The 27,419-nt window shown below is 48.2% G+C and overlaps 1 protein-coding gene across 3 annotated transcripts in view; it reads left to right on the forward strand.

Annotated features, from left to right (window-relative positions):
• The first annotated feature begins 1,794 nt into the window (after positions 1–1,794).
• The window catches only part of INPP5J (inositol polyphosphate-5-phosphatase J), a 39,318-nt gene continuing 13,693 nt past the window's right edge, over positions 1,795–27,419 (forward strand). The window contains exons 1-6 of one of the 3 annotated variants that reach the window (XM_082203096.1): positions 1,795–1,886; positions 8,365–9,203; positions 16,008–16,118; positions 18,722–18,830; positions 23,639–23,755; positions 27,107–27,282. In XM_082203096.1, the coding sequence (XP_082059222.1) occupies positions 8,365–9,203; positions 16,008–16,118; positions 18,722–18,830; positions 23,639–23,755; positions 27,107–27,282 (1,352 nt within the window). In that variant the 5' untranslated portion in view covers positions 1,795–1,886. Of the gene's footprint in view, positions 1,887–2,043; positions 2,071–7,095; positions 7,242–8,364; positions 9,204–16,007; positions 16,119–18,721; positions 18,831–23,638; positions 23,756–27,106; positions 27,283–27,419 lie in introns of those variants that run through there. The other 2 variants (XM_082203095.1, XM_082203094.1) reach the window with 2 other exon arrangements.

Below are 27,419 nucleotides of genomic sequence, written 5' to 3' on the forward strand. Positions count from 1 at the left end.
TCAGAAGGTCGGCGGTTCGAATCCCCATGACGGGGTGAGCTCCCGCTGCTCGGTCCCTGCTCCTGCCAACCTAGCAGTTTGAAAGCATGTCCAAGATAAATAAGTACCACTCCGGTGGGAAGGTAAATGGTGTTTCCGTGCGCTGCTCTGGTTTGCCAGAAGCAGCTTAGTCATGCTGGCCACATGACCCAGAAGCTGTATGCTGTCTCCCTCGGCCAATAAAGCGAGATGAGCACCGCAACCCCAGAGTTGGCCACGACTGGACCTAATGGTCAGGGGTCCCTTTACCTTTAGTAGTAGTACCTCTCCTCTTCCTCCCAAGAAGGGGTACTTCTTGTGAGATTCAGGTGCCACAATAAGTTGACCTGCCTTGGGTACACCCTGACTTAGAAAAATAGGAGCCAACTCCTAGGGGCCGAGGTCCCTTCTGCCACACTCCCCCCCCCCAATTTGAGGGGGCCAAGCCCCTTCAAAGTTGATGGACATTGCCATTCAAATGCTGTCCCTGTGCCATGTCTGTGGGGCGGGGCTCATGGATGTAGCCAGGATTTTTGTTAGCGGGCAGGCTTTTGTTGGGGCGGGGGCAGAACCACAGATTTGTATTGATTTGTATTGATTTATGTGGGCAGCAGCCCACCTGCCTCCCCCTTGACTACACCCATAGTGGGGCTTACATGGGCCCTCCAATATTTCACAGTGGTACCTTGGTTCTCAAACAACTTGGAACCCAAACACTGCAAAAGTTCGATTTGCGAACTTTTTTTGGAAGCCAAACATGCTCCGTTTTAAGTGTTATGCTTCCATTTTGAGTGCCACACTTCCGTTTTGAGTGTTACGCTGAGATCTGTCTGGTTTTGCTACTTATTTTGCATTTTTGTAGCTCTTTTTTGATTTGTTTTTGTGATTGTGTGGAATCAGCTACTGATTGATTGATTGATTGGGTGACTGCAGTACATTGATTATTGCTTTCATTTTATGGATCAATGGTCTCGTTAGATAGTACTGTAAAATTCATGTTAAACTGCTGTTTTAGGGGCTGTTTTTAAACGTCTGGAAAGGATGAATCCGTTTTGCATTACTTTCTATGGGAGAGCATGCCTTGGCTTTGGAACACTTTGGTTTTGGAACGGACTACCGGAACAGATTAAGTCTGAGAACCAAGGTACCACTGTATTCAAGCTGGCACTCTGCTTGGAAAGATCAAGGAGCAGTAGCCCTTCCAACCAAGCCAGATGAGCAGGATATAAATAATATTTTTGTTGTTGTTGTTATTAATATTATTATTACAGTGGTACCTCGGGTTAAGAACTTAATTCGTTCCGGAGGTCCGTTCTTAACCTGAAACTGTTCTTAACCTGAAGCACCACTTTAGCTAATGGGGGCTCCTGCTGCTGCCGCGCCACCGGAGCACGATTTCTATTCTCATCCTGAAGCAAAGTTCTTAACCTGAAGCACTATTTCTGGGTTAGCGGAGTCTGTAACCTGAAGCGTATGTAACCCGAGGTACCACTGTATCACCATCATCCTCATCCTCGTCGGACTCCGTTGGGAATCTCCTCCGGCGCCGCTTTCCGGCGCCTGCTGCTCACGAGGACTAGCTGCTTATATTTTTAGCAAAGGAAAGCCGCGCTTCTTTTCCGCAGCGCCCCCCCGCGGCTGGCCGCAGCGCGCTCCTGCGCCTTTAAATCCTCCGGCAGGTTGCCGGCTCCGGTGACGTCACGGGCTGCCCGGGCTGCGGGAGGGAGCTCAGCATCGCCGGGGAAGGAGCTGCGCACGCGATGGAGCAGCCGCCGCCGCCGCCGCCGCTCAGCAGCGCCAACAGCAGCCGGAGGAAGCAGGCGCTGGCCAGGGGCCGAGCCGCCTCGGGGGCGTCCGAGCGGCGCCAGGTGAGCGCGGACGGGGCCGGCCCTCCTGGCCGCAGGTGGACGGAGGCCATTGGCGGAGCCGGCGGGCCCCGGAGCCAATGGCCGGGCAGGTGAAGGAGAAGGCGAAGGTGGCCCTGGCTGGGGAGGCGAAGGGGCGACGGTGGGGAGGGAGCCAGGAATCCGGAATCCCAGCATGGGGGCTCAGGTGTGTAAGTTAGGCACGCTCCGGGTGCGTGGGAGGGGGAGCCTCCCGGGACTTAGCGAGCGGCTGTCTGGCTCGCTCATCCCCCCCACCTCCTCTGGGAAATGGGTACACGCAGAGTCTGGGCAGAAAGGAGGGGGCTAGCTTCTGGGTGTGGGGTGGTGGGTGGAGGGGGCTAGTTCTTAAGCATTGCGGGGGGGGCGGGCGTTCAGAGGTGCTTATCTGTCCATTGTGTGCGCGCACGTGTGAGTGCTTGCAGCACCGGGGAGATGCTTGAAGACCACCGAGCACCGCATCTCAGAAGCGCCAGCCAGGTTTTGAGAAGGGATCCCCCTCCTGCCGCCGCCGCCCCCTTTTTAGCGTGCGTGTGGTGGTCCATTCGGTGCAAGGGTGAGCTTCCGATTCTGACAGGTGTGCATCTGGGGCTGCACGCGAGCCTATTTTCTGGATCGGTCTGGGATGGATTTTCCCCTCCCCGCAGGAAGACTCTGAGGTGCCCATTGTAGCGAGCTGGGCTCTGCCGCTGTTTCCAAGAGGCGCTCTGTTCTCTCCTCCCCCTGCCCCAGATTCCAGGTTGCTTGCTTGCTTGCTTGCTTATTATCTGCTCATAACATTTATATCCTACCTTATTTTCCTCCGATGAGCTCAAGGTGGTATATGTGGTTCTCCCCTCAGTTAACCCCCCGCAACAACAACGCTGTGCGGTAGGCTAGGCTGAGAGGCAGTGATTGGCACCCCAGATCACCCAATGAGTTCTGTGGCTGAACAAGGGCTTCAGATCTCTCCCCCCCCCTTATTTATTCCTCAGGACAACCCTGTGAACCTGGTTTGGCACCCAAGATCACCCAGTAAGTTTCATGAGGCTGAGTGGAGGATTTGAACCCTGGTCTCAGCCAGACATTCTAACCACGACAACCTGCTGGCTCTCAGCCTTTGCTTATGGGGAAGAGGGTGACATAGTGGTGATGGACAGCCAGACCCCCCCCCCCACACAACCCCCCCACTCTGCTAAGGCCATCTCCCTTGCTATTATTATTATTACTATTATCATCATCAACATTGGCACAATATTATAATCAATTAGTGATAGGGGGCTCTGTAGAGCAACATATGCAAAGGGTGGTTCCCTGCCCCAAACGGCTTACAATCTAATTTTAGACACGTGGGGGGGGGGTTGGGGTGAAGTAAGGATAACGGCAGATGGAGGAATCTTGAAAGTTAGCTTTAAACGCCTACATGGCCTTTGTTTCAGATGGTGTGTGTGTGTAGATTGGGTGTGTGGGGTTGAACGAGGGGCTTTGCAGAAGTGGTGGGTTTACATGGACACCCCCTGTCTGATGCCACCAGATGTCCCATGTCACCTTTCAAGGAAAATGTGCCTTTTAAATCTTTCCTGGATGCCCCTTCGTTACACCCCCTTGCCAGCTGCCATCCTGGTGTCTAAGCTACACCTTTTCCCCATCCCTTTTCTCCAGCTCTTGCTGGGGCCAAACTCCTTTAGTGCCCTTGCCCATTTTAGTGCCAGCTGGTCTGCGGGCAAATCCTTTTTTTTTTTAGTCTGCAGCTGGCACTGTCGAGCAAACACCCCCTTTTCCTCTCTCCTCCTGCTGGTGGCAAAAGCGCCCGGGGTCTGCCTGCCACAAGCACTCTGTGCCCGCTTCCTGCTTTCGGGAGATGCAAAAGCATGGATGCCAAGGTGAATGAATATGCCCACCTGGCAGCAGCAGCAGCAGCAGCAGCAAGGCGGGCATTGGGCAGGCCTAGGCAGAGAGGGAGGGGAGGCTGGGAGAGGAAGCTCTCTTCTGGGGAAAGGGAGCCGGGGAGAGAGGACGTCCTCTACCTTTCTCGCTGTCAGCAGGACTGGGAGCTCTGCATCCAGCCGGGCAGAGCAGGAGAGAGAGGGGAAGGGAAATGAAGGGCACGTAAGCTGCGAGAGATGGGCACTGTGGAGGGCAGAGGGTGCCCACCAATCCTATATGGCAGGTGGTGCTAGTTGGGGCTGCTGGGGTGGAAAGTGGGGGCTGCCCCCCCAAATAGACAGCACCATCGCATTCTAGTTTTGTTTTGTCCCCATCCTCCTCTGCGCTGAGTTTGCCAAGGGCAACACTGACAGAGGAGGAGGAGGAAGCGGTTTTGGCAGTGCCACCCCCTGGACCGGATGTCTCTAAGAAGGCTGGCAGGTGGGGGCTGGCTAAGGTTGGTGGGCCTGTTTTCCACAATGGCACTAATAAAACAGCCCCCACTGATTTTGATTGTGAGCCCTAGCAGACTCCCTTTTTGCAGTCGGGCAAAGCGTTGTGGCATAGAGGTGAAAGTGTCGGACGAGACCCGGGTTCAAATCCCCACTCGGCCACGAAGCGACCTTGGGCTGGTGGCCGCTGCCTCTCAGCCGAAACCCACTCCAGAGGGTGGTTGTGTGGCTTAAAGAGAAGGAACACTCTTCATCCCACCTTGAGCTCCATGGAGAAAAATGCAATAAATAAATTAGGTGCACAGATGGGGAAACTGAGGCAGGAGGGACTTCTCCTCAGAAAGCTAAAAAAGCTGCTATTTTCCCCCATTTGTGCAAGGGAAGGAGGGGTCAGCCCAAGGAAGCTTGGAGAAAGGTTAATCTTTCCTTTCTTTGAGGATTTAGCATGTAATGAATACCGTGTTGAAATTACTTCCTGTAAGATTTCCCGAGGGCAGCAAAAGTGTGTGTGTGTGTGTGTGTGTGTGTGTGTGTTTAACCCTGTATTGAAGTTGAGTGTGGGTGGTCCAGCCCTTTCAAAAACTCCATGTAGTTCTTTGCTCGCACGCAGGATCCGAGCCTCAGAGCTCATTTTCACTACAAGGTTTTGAGCCCCAGAGACGAGCGATGTCATTGCCAACAAGGGAGCGCTCAAGAGCATGTGCAGAGTGCATTTCTCTTGGACAGTGCTGTCAGCACCGTTTGTCTTCTAGTGCAGGTGTTGGCAGTGGGTCTTTCTGGCAGGCTGGAGGCCTCAGGCCTCTCCGACAGGAGCAGGCTGCAACTCACTGGTGAAGCCCGCACAGACGCTCCAGCCTCCAGTCCCTGCCATTCCCTCTTTGAAAAGCTTTCTGGAGTGAGAAGCCATGTTAGGTCACATTTGCCCCATCCATTTAAAACACTGCAATACCTCTTTGAGCAACCATGACTCCCCTCCCCCCAAATAATAATTTTGGGAGCTGTAGTTTGTTGGAGGTGCTGAGAGCTGTTAGGAGACTTCCCTATTCCCATCACAGAGCTACAGTTCCCACAGCTCCCTGAGAAGAGGGATTGTTAAACCACAGTGCAAAAAACACAGTCTGTATGATCATGATGTTAAAAACTCAACCTATGTATTTATTTTTAAACTTATTCCACTTATCCTCCAAGGAGCTCACTCGTCCCCTCCCCAGTTTTATAGTCACAACAACCCTGTGAGCCAAGAGGCAGCGACTGGGCCAAGGTAAGGAGCTTCATGACTGAAGCGGGGATTCAAACCTTGGTCTCCCAGGTCCTAGTCTGACACTCTAACTGCTGTGCCACACCAGCTCTCAGAGTCTAACCCTGGCATAAGTCGTATGTAATAAGAATACAAGAAGTTGCCTTATACCGAGGCTCAGTATCTAGCTCAATATTGTTTACACTGGCCGCGGTTTTCGAACTCAGGACATTTCCAGCCTCATCTGGAGAGGCCAGGGATTGAACCCGAGTCCTTCGGCATGCAATAATACAGGAGCTTTTCCACTAGTCCCTGTGGCTGGCTAGTTTCTCTGCTCTGAAACTGGGGTGGGGACTGTAGTTTCTTGTTTACGGAATGCTGTCTGCATATGTTGGGGGCTCTGCAGGGAAGACCCTCTCGCTGTGTATGGGGAGATTGCTGAATATTGATTTGCTGTTAGCCTGACTCAGTCGGTTTCTTTGTCCGAGCTATCAAGGCAATTAGAGTCTGGTTTTTTATTTTTTTTAAAAAAGGAGGCAGGCGAGGACTCTTTCCCTGATATGGTGATATTGAATGTATTATTACAGTGCTTCTTATAAGAATAACTAATTACTGATTATACACAATTAAAAAAATGACTTAATATAATAATAGAGCTGTTAGATGGTGGAACAGACCGCTTTGGAACGTAGTTGAATCTCTTTTGTTGGAGGTTTTTAAGGCAGAGTTTGGGTGGTCATCTTTAGCTGTTATTCTTGCATTGCCAGGGTTGGTCTAGAGAGGACCGTTGGGATGATGATGATTATCATTTCTATACCGCGGGTTAAACCACAGAGCCTAGGACTTACTGGTCAGAAGGTCGGCGGTTCGAATCCCTGCTACGGGGTGAGCTCCCGTTGCTTGGTCCCTGCTCGTGCCAACCTAGCAGTTTGAAAGCACGTTAAAGTGCAAGTAGATAAATAGGTACCCCTCCGGCGGGAAGGTAAATGGTGTTTCCGTGCGCTGCTCTGGTTCGCCAGAAGTGGCTTAGTCATGCTGGCCACATGATCCGGAAACTGTATGCCGGCTCCCTTGGTCAGTAAAGCGAGATGAGCACCGCAACCCCAGAGTCGTCCACGACTGGACCTAACAGTCAGGGGTCCCTTTACCTTTACCTTTAATGTGAACAAACTAGTTAAAAATAGTTATTAAACCACATCAGAACATATTTGGAGCCAGCAGTTCAAACCCAGTTTGCCCTGACAGCCTCACCTGTGTGACAATTTTCAAAGGCCTGCCTTTCAAACAGGAAGGTGTTGGCTTGCTGGCAGAAGGAGCCAGCCTGTCCTCTCTGGGGAGGGAATCCCACAATCTGGGTGCAGTCACTGAAAAGGCTCTCCCTCGTGTCACCGAAAGCTGTGCCTCTGATGTTGTTGGGACCGAGAGGAGGTGCTTAGCTGAGGGTTGTGCCACCTGGGCAGGTTCATAGAGGGAGATAGTCTTTCTGGTAGCCTGAGTCCCAACCATATAGGGCTCCACCAGTCATAACCTTGAACCCTAACCTTCCCCCTTCAGACCCTGGCTGGCCGCTGGCCACTTGTCCAAGCTTCTTTCCCAGGAGAGAGAACCCTCAGCCCCAACGTTCCACGGCTGTTGGCACAGGAAAGCGATGCCAACCTCCTGCCACCTGGAGAATCTGGGCATGGTGGCATGGAAAGTGATTCGTCAGACGAAGGCCATGAATTCTCCCTGTTTGGATGGATTTGGGTACTGTGCCAGGAAGCGTCAGGGAAATGAAGTCTCTTGATGTGTTTCAGATCTGACCTGAAATTCATGATAATCGCTCCTTTGCTATGGGGTGGAGGGGAGGGGAGGGGAGCATGGGAACTTCAGGAATTGGACAGTTCCCTTGGCCACTGTCCAGACATTGTTGGGACTCCAGCTCCTGTTAACCCCTCAGTCAAGGGTCAGGGATGACGGGAGCTCAGTAACATCTGGAGGGTGACAGGCTAGCCACCCATGTTGTAGGTGCCTGTGTGTGTCGATCTGGAAAAAGAGCAGGGAGTTGTCAAAGGCTGTTGGGAACCACGGAAACTGGTGTGTCACTGAAAACAACTTGGAGAAAGGCTGGCATTCAGTGGCAGAGTATTTTTTTTTCCTCCCATGTGGAAGGTCCCAGGTTCAGTCCCTGGCATCTCCAGGCAAGGCTAGGAGAGACTGAAACTCTGGAGAGCCAGTCAGTGGAGGCAACACCAAGCTGGATGGACCAATGGTCTGATTCAGTAGAAGGTAGTTTCCTGTGTTCCCAGTTTCTGTTGAATTTGGGCTGGGAGCAAGTTGCCTGCTATCTGAAGGAATCCACACTGTGTCACAACTGCCGCCTGGAGTTCATTGCCCCAGGGTGTGGCAAGAGCTTCTTCAGAAGGTCTGGTGAACATGCAGAAGAAGGCAGGGTTAGGAGTGGATGCTGAGAGCCTAGGTCATCTCAAAGGGCAGCGTTTGTGTACAGAGACATGGTGTACCCTCTGTCTGTCCGTTCCTGAGGTTAAGAGTCAGGGAAGTTCTCTTGCATGGGCGATGTGGTCGTAGCCAGCCCTGGAGGAGAAGATGAGAAGGAAGGAGGTTGCAGTGACCCCACGGGGACATGCCAGATGTATTGCAAAAACTTCCTTGCAGAGAATTCCCATCAGGGCCCAGCTCTAGCCATGACCTTGCTTGGCTCTGTTCTGCGGACGCTGCTGCAGAATTTGTGGGCAAAATTGAGACGGGTTCCTCGCACCTGCCAGGGTCGTTGTGGGCATCTTTGTGTGAAGATAGGCTGGCATGCAGGGCCTCACATGCCACACAGCTGTCTAATGTGCTCTGCTCTTTTCTCCCCCCCTTCTTCAAGATGGAGTCCAGTCACCGTGGCAGCAGGGACCAAGGCCCATCCTCCCCCATCGGGTCCCAGCCGGTGTCTCCACGCAACAGTATCACAGGATTGGCATCGCCAGGGCTGTTCTCTCCTGCCAGCAACCAGTACGCCTCAGATGGGACAGTCCGGTACCAGCCTGAGGGATCTAGCAATGCCGTGTATACCGGAGGAAATCTGCCAAGTGGGACTAGGCCTGATTCGCTGTTTGACTCTTTCCACAACCGGTTGCAGCCTGACGGGTCTCGCCATTCGGCGTCTGAGAGACAGAACCAGCCTCTCTCCTTGGATCTCAACAGAGCCCAGCCGGAGGGCTCTGGGGGCGTCCATGCATTCAACACCCCAAACCTGCGCTCTCCGGTAGAGTTACGGCCATTGTCTCCAGCTTCCGGCAGCTCATCAACCCAATCCAACGTCTCTCCTTCCATGAAACTCAGCCAGTCGCCCAGCCGGGGTGTGCTCCCAGAACTTTGTGGCCTGGACCCAGTGACCTCTGGCATCCTTGCCACGGTGGAACTCAAGGACACTCTCCCAAAGGCCGAATCCAGTGACCACATCTACATGGGTCGCTCCGGCTCCTCGCACCGGCCCATGTCCCTCCCAAAAGCCATCTCGAGCGAGTACATCTCGGGCGGAGGAAGGGTGGGCCCCTCTAAGTCCGCCATGCTCTCCAAGGCTGAGTCGGAGGACATCGTCTCGTATGGCAGGCTCCGGCAGCCCCCCAAATCCCAGGACCTGGGCAGCAGCAACATGAATCCCAAGGAAAGCTTTCTGCTGCGACTCGGCCAGCCCCACACCAAGCAGGACAATGAGTTTCGGTGAGGCAGACTGGGTGTGATGGGAGAGCGATGGCTCAGGTGGTGGGGTGAGGGACCAAGAGCAGTTAGGACAGGGGTCAGCAACCTTTTTCAGCCATGGACTGGTCCACCGTCCCTCAGACCATGTGGTGGGCCGGACTATATTTTTTTTTGGGGGGGAAATGAAGGAATACCTATGCCCCACAAATAATCCAGAGATGCATTTTAAATAAAAGCACACATTCTACTCATGTAAAAACACCAGGCAGGCCCCACAAATAATCCAGAGATGCATTTTAAATAAAAAGACACATTCTACTCATGTAAAAACACGCTGACTCCTGGACCGTCCGCAGGCTGGATTTAGAAGGTGATTGGGCCGGGACTGGCCCCTGGTTGCCTACCCCTGAGTTAGGAGGAAGGTTATATTTTGAAGCAGGGGAGGGTCAGTGAGATGCAAATTGTATTGTGTTGGGGTTGGGGAGCTTGTGTCCAGATAGATAGATAGATAGATAGATAGATAGATAGATACTGTAGATAGATAGATATACAGTGGTACCTTGGGTTAAGAACTTATTTCGTTCTGGAGGTCTGTTCTTAACCTGAAACTGTTCTTAACCTGAGGTACCACTTTAGCTAATGGGGCCTCCTGCTGCTGCACTACCGGAGCACGATTTCTGTTCTCATCCTGAAGCAAAGTTCTTAACCCGAGGTACTGTTTTTGGGTTAGCGGAGTCTGTAACCTGAAGTGTCTGTAATGCGAGGTACCACTGTAGTTTTTATTGAAAGACTTTCATGTATTGTCCCTCTAGATATTGATGAATCCCGATGCCCAACATTCAGTCGTAGAATCGTAGAGTTCAAAGCTGTCCCCAAGCATCGTCTAGTCCACCCCCAGCAATTCCAGAACCACAGCTAAAGAACCCTTAACAGATGAGCATTCAACCTCTGTTTAGGAAACTCCAGTGAAGGAGAGTTTGGCTACCTTCTCAGGCAGTCCATTCCCCTGTTGAGCAGCTTTGGATCCTACCCTCTGGAGCAGCAAACAATAAGCTTGCTCCATTTCCCATATCCAATATCCTCCTTCAGATATTTGAAGACAGCTCTCATATCACCTCTCCGTCTCCTCCTCCAGGCTAAACATACCCAGAATGCGGCAGCTAGACTGGTGACTGGGAGTGGCCACTAAGACCATATAACACCGGTCCTGAAATACCTACACTGGCTCCCAGTACGTGTCCAAGCACAATTCAAAGTGTTGGTGCTGACCTTTAAAGCCCTAAATGGCCTCAGCCCAGTATACCTGAAGGAGCGTCTCCACCCCCATTGTTCAGCCCTGACACTGAGGTCCAGCTCCAAGGGCCTTCTGGCAGTTCCCTCATTGTGAGAAGTGAGGTTGCAGGGAACCAGGCAGAGGGCCTTCTCGGTAGTGGTGCCCGCCCTGCTGAATGCCCTCCCATCAGATGTCAAGAAAATAATCAAAACCTGACTTTTAGAAGACATCTGAAGGCAGCCCTGTTTAGGGACGTTTCTAATGTTTGATGTTTTATTGTGCTTTTAATTCTGTTGGGAGCCACCCAGGGTGGCTGGCGAACCCAGCCAGATGGGCGGAGTATAAATAATAAATAATAAAACATAACAACAACAACAACTTATTATAATATTGATATTATAACTCCCTCAACTGTTTCTCTTAAGGCTTGAGTTCCAGACTCTTCATCATCTTGGTTGCCCTCCTCTGCGCACCTTCCAGTTTCTCATTAGCCTACTTAATCTGGGGTGCCCACAATTGGACACAGAACCCCAGATATGGTCTGAACAAGGCAGAATAGAGTGGCACTATCACTTCCCTTGATCTGGACTCTGGACTTCTATTGATGCAGCCTAGAATTGCATTAGCCTATTTTATTTTTTGCCGCCGCTGCTGCTGCTTCACACTATGAATGAGAGAGTAGACCACCTTTTTACAGCAAACCTCATTATAATTATTGCAACATTAAACGGGCCAAACCGGTCTTATCTTTAAGCCTTTGCCATAAGACCTTTGTACTGAGGCTTGTTTTTATGGTTCATAACTATTGTCCCTTTCGGCATAGTGCCAGTGAGCTGGTAAGAAAAACTGGGCTTCGCTCCTTTAGGAGCAACCCTGTAGGTGTTTCTCTGTGTGTGTCCTCCTCTGTGGCTTTCTAAATTGTGCCCTCGTTTCACAACCCAACTTCCCAGCGATACAGGCAAGGGTTGGGTCCAATCTGGACATTGCATCCTGCTGGCTGGAGCTGACGGGAACTGAGAATCCGACAACTAGAGAGCCACCAGTCATTCCCTCTGCCCCCCACACAATGGGGCTACCAGGATGCCTGGCATCAGCAACTTGGAACCAGCTCTTTCCTGCTGGAGGGCCAAGCAAGCTCTTCTCCCATGGAGCAGCACCCCCCCTTGCACCTGCAGCGAGTCCTTTTTGCTGACGCTAACTGGCGCCTTCCCGCATATGCGGTTTAATTGTGTTAATGCCCTGGGATTTATTGCCAGGGAGCCTGCCGTGGCCAGTGGCCCTCCGGGAGCTTCTGCCAGGCACTGAGCATTCCAGCTGGCCACGCCAATCATATTAGCACAGCGGTGTCTGAAAATGGCACGTGCCATTAAGAGTGCTGAAATTGTATTAGTGCCCGTTGGTTGACGACAGCTCCCGTTATCCCTGACTGCTCACTGTGCAAGCTGCCGAGAGTCTTGGAGAATATCATGAGGACATCAGCCCCATCCCTGGCTAATGACAGCCCTGCAGGGAAGGCCAAAAGAATCATAGATCATAGGAATGCAGGAATATGCAACTGTCTCATGCAAGGATTGAACCTGCAGCCTTGGCGTTATCAGGACCCAGCTCTAAGCAACTGAGCCAGAGAGTGTCTCTGCTAAGGTCCTTTGGTACATTTGTAGCCAAAGTGAGGTTTTAACTGGGGGTTAGTTGGCTCCGGTGTTGTTGTGCTTTATTTATTGCATTTGTATCTCACGACTTTGCTGCTGCAGGACTCCAGTTCCATAATCATTGGCCATGCTGGCTGCATCTGATGGGTTTTGTAGTCCAACAAAAGTTTTGTAGTCCACCTGAAGGCAGCCCTTTATAGTGATTTTTTTTTAATGTTTGAGGTTTTATTGCATTTTTATATTTTGCTGGAAGCCGCTCAGAGTGGCTGGGGCAACTCAGTCCGATGAGTGGGGAATAAATAATAAAATTATTACATACCCTCCAACATTTATCCGGTGAAAATAGGGACATCTTATTCAATTGTTGTTGTTGTTGTTTTGTTTTATTTATACTCTGCCCAGTGCTTTTCCCCCCCCCTTAGAAAGTGTTTAAGAAAAACTTTTTTTCTCATTTGGACCTCAAGGAAAACCACCATTTTATAGTTCAAATCAGGGAAAATAAATACAGTAAATGGACAAAAGTACAAAGATTCACAAAATGTTTAGGGGTATGCGTCCCTCTGTGTCCCCCCCTGACCCCACCCATCTGACAGGGTTGTCCCAGCCACTCTGGGCACCTTCCAACAAATATAGGTAAAGGGACCCCTGACAGCTAAGTCCAGTCGCGAATGACTCTGGGATTGCGGTGCTCATCTCACTTTACTGGCCGAGGGAGCCTACGTTTGTCCACAGACAGTTTTTCCAGGTCATGTGGCCAGCATGACTAAGCCGCCTCTGGCAAACCAGAGCAGCACACAGAAATGCCGTTTACCTTCCCACCAGAGCAGTACCTATTTATCTACTTGCACTTTGACATGCTTTCGAACTGCTAGGTTGGCAGGAGCAGGGACCGAGCAATGGGAGCTCACCCCGTTGCGGGGATTTGAACCACCGACCTTCCGATCAGCAAGCACAAGGCTCAGTGGTTTACACCACAGCGCCACTCACGTCCCATAATAAAACCATCATAAAACATTAAACATTAAAAAACTTCCTTATACAGGGCTGCCTTCAGATGTCTTCTAAAGGTTGTATGGTTAGTTATCGCCTTGGCTCAGGGTGGGTCACATAACTCCATACTCTCCAACATTTCTCTGATTGAAATAGGGTTGTCCTAAGGAAAAATAAATTAGAAACTAGGACAGCTTCTGTAAATCTGTAGAACAGAGACACTTGGAGGGTCTATTAACATCATCTGAATGTCTGGTGGATGCCAGCATCCAAGGGGGTCTGATGCCTCCAGGTATTGTTGGACCCCACTAAGGAGAGGGACTTTTTTGGTGGTGGCCCCTTGGTAATGGAACAGATTTCCCAGGGAGGCTCAAGTGGTGTTATCTTGGAGGTCATTTTTGTGCCAGACAGAGACTTTCCTGTTCATCCAAGCTTTATAAATAACAAGTAATGCAGGATTCTCCCTCCCCTAAGCGGTTTTATGTTTTGCTTTTGTTTTTTGCTGTTTTTTCAAACCTTATTTATTCTAAACTGCCCCAAAGAAGTTTATATTGTAGTGTGGCAGGCAGAGGTAATAAATAAAAGAAGTTATAAATATGTATTAATTTATGCATAAATTTCTATACTGCTGTATGTTTGGAGCACTCCTGTACATAATCAACATAATGAAGTCTGAGGTAAAAAAAACAGCAAGGCAAAAAGTGAAAAACTAGGTCACTCACGTGGCAGCGTAAGCTTGTCTAAATAACCTTTTAAAGATGTCTAAAACTACACCTAGAAGATGCCTATGAAGGCAGCAAATTCTGAATTAATGAGGAGGTGGTTGAGGCATAAAATACTGGGGTGTTCAAAGGCTGTCACTGTCTTGATCTGCAAAATTCTCGGAAGCTGCTTGTCATAGATGAAACACCACGTCTCAAAAGCCTGCAGCTGAATGATGTGTCTGGGGTGAGGCAAGGAAACTCTGTCTGTGGTTTGTTGATTGGGGGGGGGCAACTTCATCTGGAGTCCCATAAAATAGGGGTCGTCTTATACACGGAGGCGTGTTATACACGGGAAAATACGGTAAGCTGGCAAATGTGTCCTCTTTTTTGCTCTTCAAAATATGGCAACCCTATCAGGGACCTACCTTATTTTGTGACTGTAAGTTGTTTAAACTGTTTTTAATAGTGTAAATTAATGTTGTAACCTTCCTTGGGACTTTAGGGTGAAGGGCACAAAGATGATACTAATAACAAACCATAATTCCCATAATTATTATTTTATTTTACTCACAAAAATACAGTGGAACCTCAGTTGTCGAACGTAATCCATTCGGGTTCGACTTCTGAAATGTTTGACAACCTAGGCACAATGTTGGCAAAATCCATTGAAAAAATGGAAAAATGCACCTCGAAAGTCGTTCGACTTCCAAAAATCGTTCAAAAACGGAAGCGTTCACTTCCGGGTTGTTGGCGTTCAAAAGCCAAAACATCCGACGTCCAGAGCGTTCAACAACCAAGGTTAACTGTACTTATATTCTGCTATGTCAAAAAAAAAATCAAAGTAGTTTACAGCAATAAAACATAAAAAATAGTAAAATAAAAACTATAAAAAGGTTAGAGAGTTAAAAACAGACATCATTTAACCAGTGTGGAAGGGTGTGTTTGTTGGAATCGGGGGGTCTCAGCCCCAACTGGGACATCTCCCTCTCAGCCTTGCCACTGCAGAGATTCTTTGACCTCTGCTCCGACATACATCAGCGACCCAAGCTTACAGACCTGAGCACACTTTACTCAGCAGTGTATACTGCGCAACAGAAGAGGCTTGAGGCTGTAGATACATACTGAGCTACGCATTTATTAAACACAAATCAGGACAAAGAAACATGTCATCTCTCCTTGCCGTCTTCTCAGAGAGAGAGAGCTAAAAACAACAACTATACAGAGCAGAAGTTCTGCTCACGCCAGCAATCTGTGCTGGAATGTAAACAGTCATGTGACACGCAACAATCCCATGTCTGCAGCAAAAGGTGGAATGGAATCCCAACGGTGTTCTTAATTGCCTGCATAGGCCTGACAGAGTAGAAATGTTTTTGGCAGGTGTTTAAAAGTTGGCACAGAAGGCACCTGCTGACTCTCTAGTGGCCGAGAGCTCCACAGGACTGGGCTGATGACACTAAAGGCTTGGTTTCTTGTTGTCAAATGAGTTTCACCAACTTGGGGAACAACCAATGATGCTCCTACAGGTGATTTCCATGCTCAAGCTAGGACATATAATAATAAGAATAAGAAGAATAAGAATACCCTGCCCCTCTGGCCGGGTCTCCCCAGCCACTCTGGGTGGCTCCAAACAGAATATTAAAAACACGATAAAACATTGAACATTAAATAATTCCCTAAACAGGGCTGCCTTCAGATGTCTTCTAAAAGTCAGCTTGTTGTTTATTTCCTTGACATCTGATGGGAGGGCGTTCCACAGGGCGGGCGCCACCACCGAGAAGGCCCTTTGCCTGGTTCCCTGTAACCTCACTTCTTGCAGTGACGGAACCACCAGAAGGCCCTCGGATCTGGACCTCAGTGTCCAGGCTGAATGATGGGGGTGGGCCCAGGTATACTGGGCCGAGGCCGTTTAGGGCTTTAAAGGTCAGCACCAACACTTTGAATTGTGCTCAGAAACGTACTGGGTTCAAGTCTTCCCTGTGGTACCTTGGACCTAAGTTGTTCAGATGGGCAGCCAGTGGAGGTGTTCTAACAAGGGGGGGTGCATGTTCTTGACCAGAAGCTCCCGTCAGCAGTCTGACTTCAGTATTCTGCCCCGGCTGGAGCTTCCGAACCAGGCCCAAGGGCAGCCCCAAATAAAGTATGTGACAGTCATCCAGCCTTGAGTTTAATATTAATGACCCTTGACGCCAGGCTCCCTGTTTCCTCTTAGCATCACTATCGTGACCTGGAACGTTGGTACAGCCATGCCTCCCACCGACGTGACCTCGCTCCTGCACCTCAACACTGGGGACTCCAACGACACAGACATGATCACCATTGGGTAAGGAAAAGGATCCGCCATGGACTGCCCTTTTTGCAGAGCATGTCAGTAGAGTGTGTGTTTAAGTGTGTGTGAATTCCCATCCAACACAACTCTGCAGGGTGAATGAACGGTGCTCAGGGCAGTGATTGCCAGATGTGAACATCTGGGACTGGAGATGGCCAAATCTGCCTGATTTAGTTTCTCTCCCTTTCTCATCCTCCCCCCACAACCTTTAAGTTTCATTCTCCCTGCTTAGAATCGTAGAGTTGGAAGCGACCTTGGGGGACATTTAGTCCAGCCCCCTGAAATGCAGGAATCTCAACTAAAGCATCCATGAGAGATGGCCATCAAACCTCTACTTAAAAAAACCTCAAAAGAAGACGAAGAAAAATAAATACCCCACCCATCTGGCTGGGTTTCTCCAGCACTCTGTGTGGCTCCCAACAGAATTAAAAGCACAATAAAACATCAAACATTAGAAACTTCCCTAAACAGATGTCTTCAGATGTCTTCTAAAAGTCAGATTGTTGTTTATTTCCTTGACATCTGATGGGAGTGTATTCCACAGGGCGGGTGCCAATACCAAGAAGGCCCTCTGCCTTGTTCCCTGTAACCTCACTTTTCACAGGGAGGGAACCACCAGAAGGTCCTCAGAGCTGGACCTCAGTGTCCGGGCTGAATGATGGGGGTGGAGAAACTCCTTCAGGTATACTGGGCTGAGGCCATTTAGGGCTTTAAAGGTCAGCGTCAACACTTTGAATTGTGCTTGGAAACGTACTGGGAGCCAGGACTGGTGTTAATATGGCCTCAGCGGCCGCTCCCAGTCACCAGTCTAGCTGCCACATTCTGGATTAGTTGCAGTTTCCGGGTTACCTTCAAAGGTAGCCCCGCATAGGAGATTCCACGATCTCCACTTTCAAACCGCTCTTACTGTTAGAAATTTCTTCCTGCTGCTTAGTTGGAATCTCTTTCCTTGTAACTTGAATCTATTAATTTGGGTCCTACCCTCCGGAGCAGGAGAAAACAAGCTTGCTCCATCTTCCATGCGACAGCCCTTCAGATATTTGAAGATGGCTATTATATCTCCTCTCAGCCTCCTCTTTTCCAGGCTAGACATACCCAGCTCCTTCAAAATCTACATCAGTTTGTAGATTTTTCTTTTTTAAAATTCGCCGCCGACCTTTATTTTAATAATACATACATTTTTGCACAGTGTTGCAGGGTTTGTTTGTTTTTTGGCAGCCAAGTTTCCCTAATGCAATCTTCACAAATCTAGGCACGTCACCCCAAATTCTCCCTCCCCTTTTGTAATTTTCAGATGCGATTTCCTTTCTCCTAAATTGACGTAGAATGGTTTTTTTAAACTGTTTTATTGAATTTGCTTAGTAACGTAACATTATTATATATATTCTAAAAACAAAGAATACAAAACACAATTCATTAATACTACAAAGCATACCTACTTAGCATTAATATATATGGTTTCTGAAAAAGGGCTTACATAACAAAATCCATTCAAAATACCATCCGGTTTACCTCCCCCCCACCCACTCCAACCCTCCCCTCCCCTGGTCAGGCCTTCCTTCTTCATATCTTTATCCATGTACACATTCTGTTCATTCGATCTTGTATGTTAGGGTTGGCTTCCCCTCTTTCTATCCAGTCCCTGTAAAAAGCCCATTTATCTGTGATTCTTTGGCATTTGTTTTCCCATCTATCCTCTGCCACTATCTGTGCAAATATTTCTGATTGTACGTATTCAAACACATAATCATTCCATTTTTCCATATTCCATTTGGCCTTTTCTTTCCATCCCAAAGCAATAACGGAGAATGTAACACAGACGGAGAATGGTTGAAAAAGGACAACGCCCAAGAATTTTTTTTGACATAGCAACAACTCAGCACAAACCTCAGAACAAACTCTACAGTTCTATGATTCCATTATCTGGCAATTATGTGGTTTCCCCCTCTCATATCTTGAATCAGAAGAACAGGTTCTCCTTTTGATTTTGAATTGGTACAGGGCAAGGTTTTGTAGAGCCACTGAGTCTTTTCTACTGTGTTGGCGGAGGAAGGGATTTCAGCCCTGTGGGTGAGGTGAGCTCAGCCCCCTCTGATCCTTGGCTTGAAAAATCCTCAGCTGCTTTGAACTACGGAACTGGCGCTGTTCTAGGTCCCACATAATACCCATTATGCATTTGTAAGAAATCAATCTTTTTTTTTTTTTTGTCTAGAGTGGGACTTAATCTCTGGAACTCACTGCCTATTGACACTAGGCAGGTGCCTTCCCTGCCCTCTATTTGGCGTTTGCTAAAAAACCATTTTTGTTTAGAAAAGCCTTTAAAAAAATTTGCTGTAAGTTTTAATCTGTTTTTAGTTCATTGCTGATTTTATCTTTTGAAGAATTGTTTTTATAGTTAGTTTTATAGTTTTATTCTCTTTGAGACTTTTTGCTTTACAATCAATTGGTATATAAATTTTATGGAAAAAAGAGGGGTTATTTATAAGAACATGAGACTTTTCCTCCATTTTCTTTATCCCGTGAAAGTGCCTGGAGAGCAGAGTGTTCTTTCCAAAGTGTTTGCTTGCCAGCTGGTGACAATTTTGAATTGTTTTCAGGCTCCAGGAGGTGAACTCCATGATCAACAAACGACTCAAAGATGCTCTTTTCACAGACCAGTGGAGCGAACTCTTCATGGAGGTGTTGAGTCCATTTAATTTTGTACTGGTAAGCACCAAGGGGAACTCAGTGACAAGCTGAGGACAGGTTAAGAATATTGGGGGGGGGGCTTCCTTTCTTTTCTTTTCTTTTTTGGTTACGAATGCAAATGCTTTAAATAACTGCAAATAATCAGAGGGCTGATAAAATTACCGTATTTTTTGCACCATAACACTCACTTTTTTCCTCCTAGAAAGTAAGGGGAAATATCTGCGCGTGTTATGGAGCGAATGCCTGCAGGTGGCGGGGGGGATCTGCTGCAGTCGTGAGCAGAGGATCCATGGTTCCCCTTCCTTCCCTCCTCTGTGGTTACAAAGCATGGATCAACATGGATCCTCAGGATTTTTGCATTGGGCTACTCCAAACTCACTATCAGATCACATGTCTGCGGCCACAGCATGAACCACAAAAATCATATATCCACTATTTCGTTTAGAATATTTTTTTTCTTGTTTTCCTCCTCTAAAAACTACGTGCGTGTTATGGTCTGGTGCGTGTTATGGAATGAAAAATACGGTAATTTTTACACAAAACAACAACAGTGATTCAGAATGTTGTTTGTACTAACAGATTTATTTTTTTAAAGCCAGGACCAATGCAAACTTAATTAAGGGACTGTGTTATTATTCCCGCAGTTGTTGTTTTAAATATTTTTTATTTATTTCCATCAATAGAAATTTACAATCAAACAATTTGTATAATCATCTTAGGAGATTCTCTGACTTGTGACTTCCCCCCATCTCCTGCATGGGCCCTTATTACAATAATTAAGACTGCATATCAATATGTTCTCCACTACTTCCATTTTTCAAAATTATCCATAATCTTTGTTACTTTACAAGGAGGAGGGCAGGAACAGGGACTGAGCTCACCCCGGCGCGGGGATTTGAACCGCTGACCTTCTGATCGGCAAGCCCTAGGCTCTGTGGTTTAACCCACAGTGCCACCCACATTAATTTTTCACTAATTCTAGTATGACTTCTGATCTCCCTGCTGTGGTTCCCAGGTTTCCTTTTGCTATGCTTCCTTTCCTTGACTGTTTCAGCAAGGGGTTCTGAATTAGGAACTTTGCTGAAATGATCAGGATTTAACCCCTCCACTCACCAGCTGATGAGCAGGATGTGTGTGTAAAATCCTGCTGCTTTGGCTATGTGCCCCTGTTCCTTGCTCAAAACTGGTACACACTGTCAATGCAGGATTTAACCTTGTCCTCCCACTCATCAGATGATGTCACAAGTGATATCAGCTGGTGGACAGGTGTTGGGGGAGTTAGTCTTGCAGATCTCAAGTGTCTGTTGGCAATGCGCTGGTCCCTGGCCATGATAGTGGTGGGCAATAAGCCAAGGGTGGGGCAGCTGTGGTTGATTGATTGATTGATTGATTGCATTTCTATGCCACTGTTCATTCAAATGAATCTCAAAGCAGCTTAACAACCAATAAATAACCATAATACAATAAAACATAATAGCACATCGCGAATACAGCATACGTCATATAAAAGAATTAACACATTATCAAAAAAAATTGCAATCTATAAAAAACTTAACAAAACAGCAACTAAAAAATAAGCTACACCTCACAATTGTGACAAGTCGTGTGTTTAACAAAACAATGCAGCATTTAGAATCCACAAAGCAATATTAAAAACATTAACAAAATAGTAACTAAAGATATAAGCTAAGTACTAAGTTCATTCATACCCCCAGTCACACACCCCATCTCTGCACCCCCATGACTCATAACCTTTCACTCTGTTCAGTTCATTAAAATACAATCATACCTCGGGTTACAGACGCTTCAGGTTGCACATTTCCAGGTTACGGACGCGCCAAAACCTGGAAGCACCGGAATGAGTTACTTCTGGGTTTTGGCGCTCGCAGATGCACAGAAGTGCTGAATCACACTTTGCACATGCACAGAAGCTCCGAATTGCAACCCGCACAGGTGCAGACACGGTGCTGCAGGCTGCTGTGGGTTGCGAATGTGCCTCCTGCACGGATCACGTTCGCAACCCGAGCTTCCACTGTACACAAATGCACATAATGTCCGTCACTGCCCATGGGTCTGCTCTTCTGACCCACAGCCTCACTCTGCCCTCTCGATGTGGCAGCCCCCCAGTCGATCCAGACAGATTTCCTTCCTACTCCTGTCCTAAAGTGCATTATGGGATGCAGCTTGATATGGTGTCCCAATCCAGTTTGCCAGCATGGCAGCCCAGTGGATCGGCATCATCTGAGCCTTAGCTTTCAAAGGCCTCTCTTAGCCTACCAGTGGGAGGATAAGATGGAGAAAGCCAGTCTGACCTCTCTTGGGAGGGAACCTCACAACCTGGGAGCGGCCGCCGAAAAGGCTCTCTCTGGTTGATCCCTCTGACGTCGAGGGCACTGAGAGAAGTGCCCTCAACGTCAGAGGGAGGCAGGTTCGCCTAGAGAGAAGCATCCCCAAGGCACGCACGGAACCTCAGACGACAGCCCAGTTTGCAAAGATCTGCATGGCACCAGCCCCTTCTGGCCCAGCGACTGTGGCGCTGGTGGGATTCAGGGACGCAAAGGCTGGCTGAGGTGATGCCCCTTGTGAGCGTCGCAGGTGCCAACCTTCCTCCCTGAGGGTGTGAGGCTCTAGTAGCCTTGGCAAAGCCAGGGTGCTCCAGGCGTGCTGCTTTGGGTGCTTGCCTGCCTGAGTTCCTCAGATGACCTCAGAACCCTACCCTGCTCCCGACGATAACATCACAGCGGTCTCCATGGCGATGCCATGGCGACGAGGAGCATCAGAGCTCCTCCTTTGGGAGGCTGTTGTGACGGCGAAGGGGAGAGGAGCGGCTGCTGGTTTCTCAAGGGCTGAGGATCCTGCTGTGCTGTCTCCCTATTTAGGACAGCCTCTGTGTGACTTGGGGCGATGGGATGGGCTTGTTCTGACAGCCTGATTCTACTCCTCTCCCCTCCCCTCTCTCTCGCCCTGCCTACCCCACACACAACCGGAGCTTTCCAGGACACATTCATAACACGCCAGATCACCTTGGGACAACTCCATCTCCCTTGCATGCTTTACTTTTGTGCTCTAGAATTGGATATGCTATTCTTGCTGGGGCATACAATGTAATAGAATACAGAAAGGAAACACACTTTGAAAATGGAGCGCTGTGCATAACTCATAAGAACATGAGAAGAGGCCAGCTGAATGAGGCCAATGGGCCATCTAGTCCACCATCACGTTCTCACCATGACCGACCAGATGTCTGCTGGAAACCTGCAAGCAGGACCTGCGCACAAGAGCCAATTTCCCCTCCTGTGGTTTCCAGCAACTGGGATTCAGAAGCATTGCTGTCTCCATGGGTGGTAGCCATCAATAAGCTGACTTTCCATGAATACACATATTTTGCATTTATTTCTCCAGACAGCAGCTCACCTCTAGGCCCTAGCCTGGACTCTCCCTCCTTGGAGGTTTTTAAGCAGAGCTTGGATGTCCTTCTGTTATGAATGCTTTAGTTGACATTCCTGCAGTACAGAGGTACCTCAGGTTAGAGACGTTTCAGGTTACAGACGCTTCAGGTTACAGACTCTGCTAACCCAGAAATAGTACCTCGGGTTAAGAACTTTGCTTCAGGATGAGAACAGAAATTGCGTGGTGGCAGTGGGAGGCCCCATTAGCTAAAGTGGTGCCTCAGGTTAAGAACAGTTTCAGGTTAAGAACGGACCTCCAGAACGAATTAAGTTCTTAACCCGAGGTACCACTGTACACACACACAAACATTTTATTTTACTGTACATTTGAGTTCACTTTTAATTTGTAACACTGCCTTTCTATGTTACTATGCATACATAAGGTGATTCACGAGCTGAAGAAACAAGAAAATAGACAGCAAAGGTCACACACGTAATAACAATCTGATCCAGTACCCCCCCCCCCAAAAAGTCACAATAACTTTGAAAGAAACAACTTAGATCAAATAAAGCAATACAGTCGTAACTTGGTTTTCAAACTGCCTAGTTCTCGAATGTTTTGGCTCTTGAATGCCGCAAAAAAAAGTGAATATTCCAGTTCGCAAACTATTTTTGGAAGCCAAATGTCCAATAGGACTTCCTCAGCTCCCGATTGGCTGCAGGAGCTTCCTGCAGCCAATCAGAAAGCACGCTTTGGTTTCCGAATGTTTTGGAAGTCGAAGCTATGACTGTATTCAGCAATCCATTGTAATAGAATAATGAACAATAAAATTAAAGGTCAACAAATAATAAGTAAACAGTTTACACTTATCAGTTACAATAAAGAATTACTAAATTATGATCAATAAAAATAACGGCAAGTCACAATGCATAAAATACCACAAAACATACAAATCCGTGTAAAAGGGTCAAATTGAGATACAAGGTTGGACTAGATGACCTCAGTGGTCCCCTCCAACTTTGCGATTCTATACTTCTGTTGTTCCATTCTCCTTAATTAGACTTTGCTGTCGCAGATCAGCCAGCAAGCCTCCCATCCTGAGTCTGGGGTGTGTGTGTTCAGGATTCGAACTGAGTGCCGTGCCTTCTGTGAGGGCGGAGAGATGTATTTATTCATTATTGAATTTATATCCCACTTTCCCTCCCAAGGAGCTCAAGGGTGGTGTACGTAGTTCTCCCCACACCTCCTCACTTTAAACCCTCACAAGAACCCTGGGAGTAGGTCACGCTGAGGAACGGTGGCTGGCCCAAGATCACCCGGCGAGCTTCATCGTGGCCGAGTGGGAAAATGAACACCGGTCTCCCAGGCCCTCTAGCCAGGTCCTCTAACCATTGCACCATGCTGCCTGGCTCTCTCACTGCCTTTCGCTCTTCCAGGTGAGCACGGTGCGGATGCAAGGTGTCATCCTGATGGTCTTTGCCAAGTACTACCACCTGCCGTTTCTACAGGACATCCAGACGGACTGCACCAGGACGGGACTGGGAGGATACTGGGTAAGTGTCAGGGGCCATCCTGAGGAGGGCTGCACTGAGGAAAAAGGTGGGATCTACCCCCTCCCCCTGATCCTGAATCTTCCCAGGAGCAGGAGGACAGTATAGATTTGGAACAACGGTTTGCAGAGGGGCATAGTTCAGAAGGCAGAAGCTGGGAAATGCTGGATGGGGAACAGCAAGGAAAAGAAACACTGGGGGGAGAGAGGGTTAACAGATTCACTGTCTGGAAAGCATTCCTCCGCTCTCCCCAAGGTCAAGAAGAGCTCAGAAAGTGGCAGAACAGGAGAGACCTGTCAGGAGTAAGCATGGACCAATGGTACCAAAGAGTATGGGAAACAGCCCTACTAGAAAAATTAACTAATAAACTGAAACTGACACAGGGACAAATAGAAGAAGACACCTTCATGGCTCCCCTTTATCACATACACAACTCAGCAAGACAACGACAAAAGTCCACCAACAGCATACAAATCAATATGGCTAACCTGATCCAAAACACCCACCCACCCCACTCACACATGAAAACAAAGATCACCACAGCAAACCACAAATGAACAACCACACCCTAGGCCAACCCCAACCTCTCTCACCACCAAAGGAACACATGTGAACAGCAAAGAACCTGCACAAGCAACGCTGACACAAAACCCTACATATAGTAAGTAAAATAGAAACATCGCCACCCAACCTCACCCCTACCCATCTTCCCCCCCACTTTGTTAAATCAAGAAAATCATATATATATATATATATATATATATATATATATATATATATATGCAGGTTTTGGTGTCTTCGGGTGTCTTCCCGTGTAAGAGTCGGGGTGTCTGTGCGACGTTTCGACGAGGTCTCACTCGTCATCTTCAGGCTGGTGCTTTCGGCTTCTTGTTACTGGAACAGAGCAGAGTCTGGTGTTTGAGTTCCTATAAATACTGTTGAGGGGTGTGGTGTATAGCCTCCAACGTTCTGGGCAGAGAGGAAGTTCCTAGATTAGTGTGCCTTTTCTTCTTTTGTTCCTTAATTACTTGAGGGATATCTTGAGTGATTTCATGAGTGATATTCTGAATACCACTGGGTGGGTCATTAAGTGTAGATTAGTTGCTAAAGCTTTCGTGTCTTGACCTCTTGAGCTTGTGAAGAGTTTTTCTGAGAAGATGGCTGTGCTGCATTTAGTTGTGCTCTGGCTTGGCTTCGTGTATAGGGGCGAGCTGTAATTTTGTGCCTTGTGCCAGCCAGATCTGTGTAGGGATTGCAGGGGGGTGCAGCATCCGGAGGTGCCACTATAGTTTGGCTACTGGATGGAGTCTGTAATATGTCTGTGGAGAGGGTCTGGGTTTGGGTCTGGTGTGGTTGATTGGTGACGGCGTTCTGTGTGCCTCTGGTTCTGGTGTCGGTTTTTGTGGGGAGGGCTAATTTCCAGATGTCAGGCAGGCGGGACGTGTCGTCACGCTTGTTCATGTTGTGAGGGTGTTTCTCTATCTCGATGGCTTCCATGATTATTCTCTTGTGGTGATGTTCCATGTTAAAGAGCAATTTGGAATCTGCAAAATTAATTTCGTGTCCTGTTTCTTTCATGTGTTGGAAAAGAGAGGAAGTTTTTTCTTCTTTTTTGACGGCATTCTTGTGTTCTGCGATACGTGCATTTATTCGTCTGTTTGTTTGTCCAATGTACGTGGCTGGGCAGACTTTGCAGGGTATTTCATAGACCCCTTGGTTTTCGAGCTGGATTTTGTCTTTTGGGTTTCTGAGGATATTGGCTATTTTTTGGTTGGTGCAGAAGGCTGTTTTGATATTGTGTTTATGGAGGATTTTGCTAATTTTGTCTGTAGTGCCCTTGATATAAGGAAGGAGGGCCATGCCATTGTTTTCTTCTGTGTCTTGGTTTTTGGGGGGTGTTTCTTTTTGGATTAGCTTCGTAACCTTGTTTTTCTGGTATCCATTGGCGATTAACACATTTGAGAGACCAACCAAAAAATAGCCAATATCCTCAGAAACCCAAAAGACAAAATCCAGCTCGAAAACCAAGGGGTCTATGAAATACCCTGCAAAGTCTGCCCAGCCACGTACATTGGACAAACAAACAGACGAATAAATGCACGTATCGCAGAACACAAGAATGCCGTCAAAAAAGAAGAAAAAACTTCCTCTCTTTTCCAACACATGAAAGAAACAGGACACGAAATTAATTTTGCAGATTCCAAATTGCTCTTTAACATGGAACATCACCACAAGAGAATAATCATGGAAGCCATCGAGATAGAGAAACACCCTCACAACATGAACAAGCGTGACGACACGTCCCGCCTGCCTGACATCTGGAAATTAGCCCTCCCCACAAAAACCGACACCAGAACCAGAGGCACACAGAACGCCGTCACCAATCAACCACACCAGACCCAAACCCAGACCCTCTCCACAGACATATTACAGACTCCATCCAGTAGCCAAACTATAGTGGCACCTCCGGATGCTGCACCCCCCTGCAATCCCTACACAGATCTGGCTGGCACAAGGCACAAAATTACAGCTCGCCCCTATACACGAAGCCAAGCCAGAGCACAACTAAATGCAGCACAGCCATCTTCTCAGAAAAACTCTTCACAAGCTCAAGAGGTCAAGACACGAAAGCTTTAGCAACTAATCTACACTTAATGACCCACCCAGTGGTATTCAGAATATCACTCATGAAATCACTCAAGATATCCCTCAAGTAATTAAGGAACAAAAGAAGAAAAGGCACACTAATCTAGGAACTTCCTCTCTGCCCAGAACGTTGGAGGCTATACACCACACCCCTCAACAGTATTTATAGGAACTCAAACACCAGATTCTGCTCTGTTCCAGTAACAAGAAGCCGAAAGCACCAGCCTGAAGATGACGAGTGAGACCTCGTCGAAACGTCGCCCAGACACCCCGACTCTTACACGGGAAGACACCCGAAGACACCAAAACCTGCATTCCTGTACCCGTGAAAATCTACGAAAGCATATATATATATATATATATATATATATATATATATATATATGCAGAACAGAAAACACAGCAGCTCCAAGCTCAGATTACAAGACGTAGGAGTGACGTAGTTTAATAGGGACGGAGAGAGGAGGGAACTTAATTGGGAACGCTGCAGATTTCTAGGAGGAATGTTCTTTGTTCTCTCGCTGTGATTATTAAAGTTTCTAACTGGTAAGAAGACTCCTTTTCCTTTGTTCCGCTTATCTACTGCCACGGGGGGAGGAAGCTGATTCCCTGAAGCTTGACAGAAAGTGTGCATGGGTCCAAGGGCTCAGAGCGAAGGCGTAGCCCCTGGCGGCAGCTGATCCATACCTTTCTCCCTCCCCAATGCAGGGCAATAAAGGTGGGGTGAGCATCCGCCTCTCCATCTTTGGCAACATGGTCTGCTTCCTAAACTGCCACCTACCGGCACACATGGAGAAGGCAGAGCAGCGCAAGGAGGACTTCACCACCATCCTCCACATGCAGCAGTTCGAAGGGCCGTCAGCCAGCGGGATCCTTGACCACGAGTAAGTCTCGGTCCCAGGTGCATTGCATCTTAATTGCCCCGCCCATTGTTCCTTTGCCCCGCCAACCCCTGGCATGTCCCCCTCCCCCACAAACGTTGTCTGGAAGGGAATGTGGCCCTGTGGCTGAAAAGCTCTCC

This window comes from Podarcis vaucheri (genome assembly GCF_965113315.1).
Source record: "Podarcis vaucheri genome assembly, chromosome: 16".
NCBI classification, from domain to species: Eukaryota; Metazoa; Chordata; class Lepidosauria; order Squamata; family Lacertidae; genus Podarcis; species Podarcis vaucheri.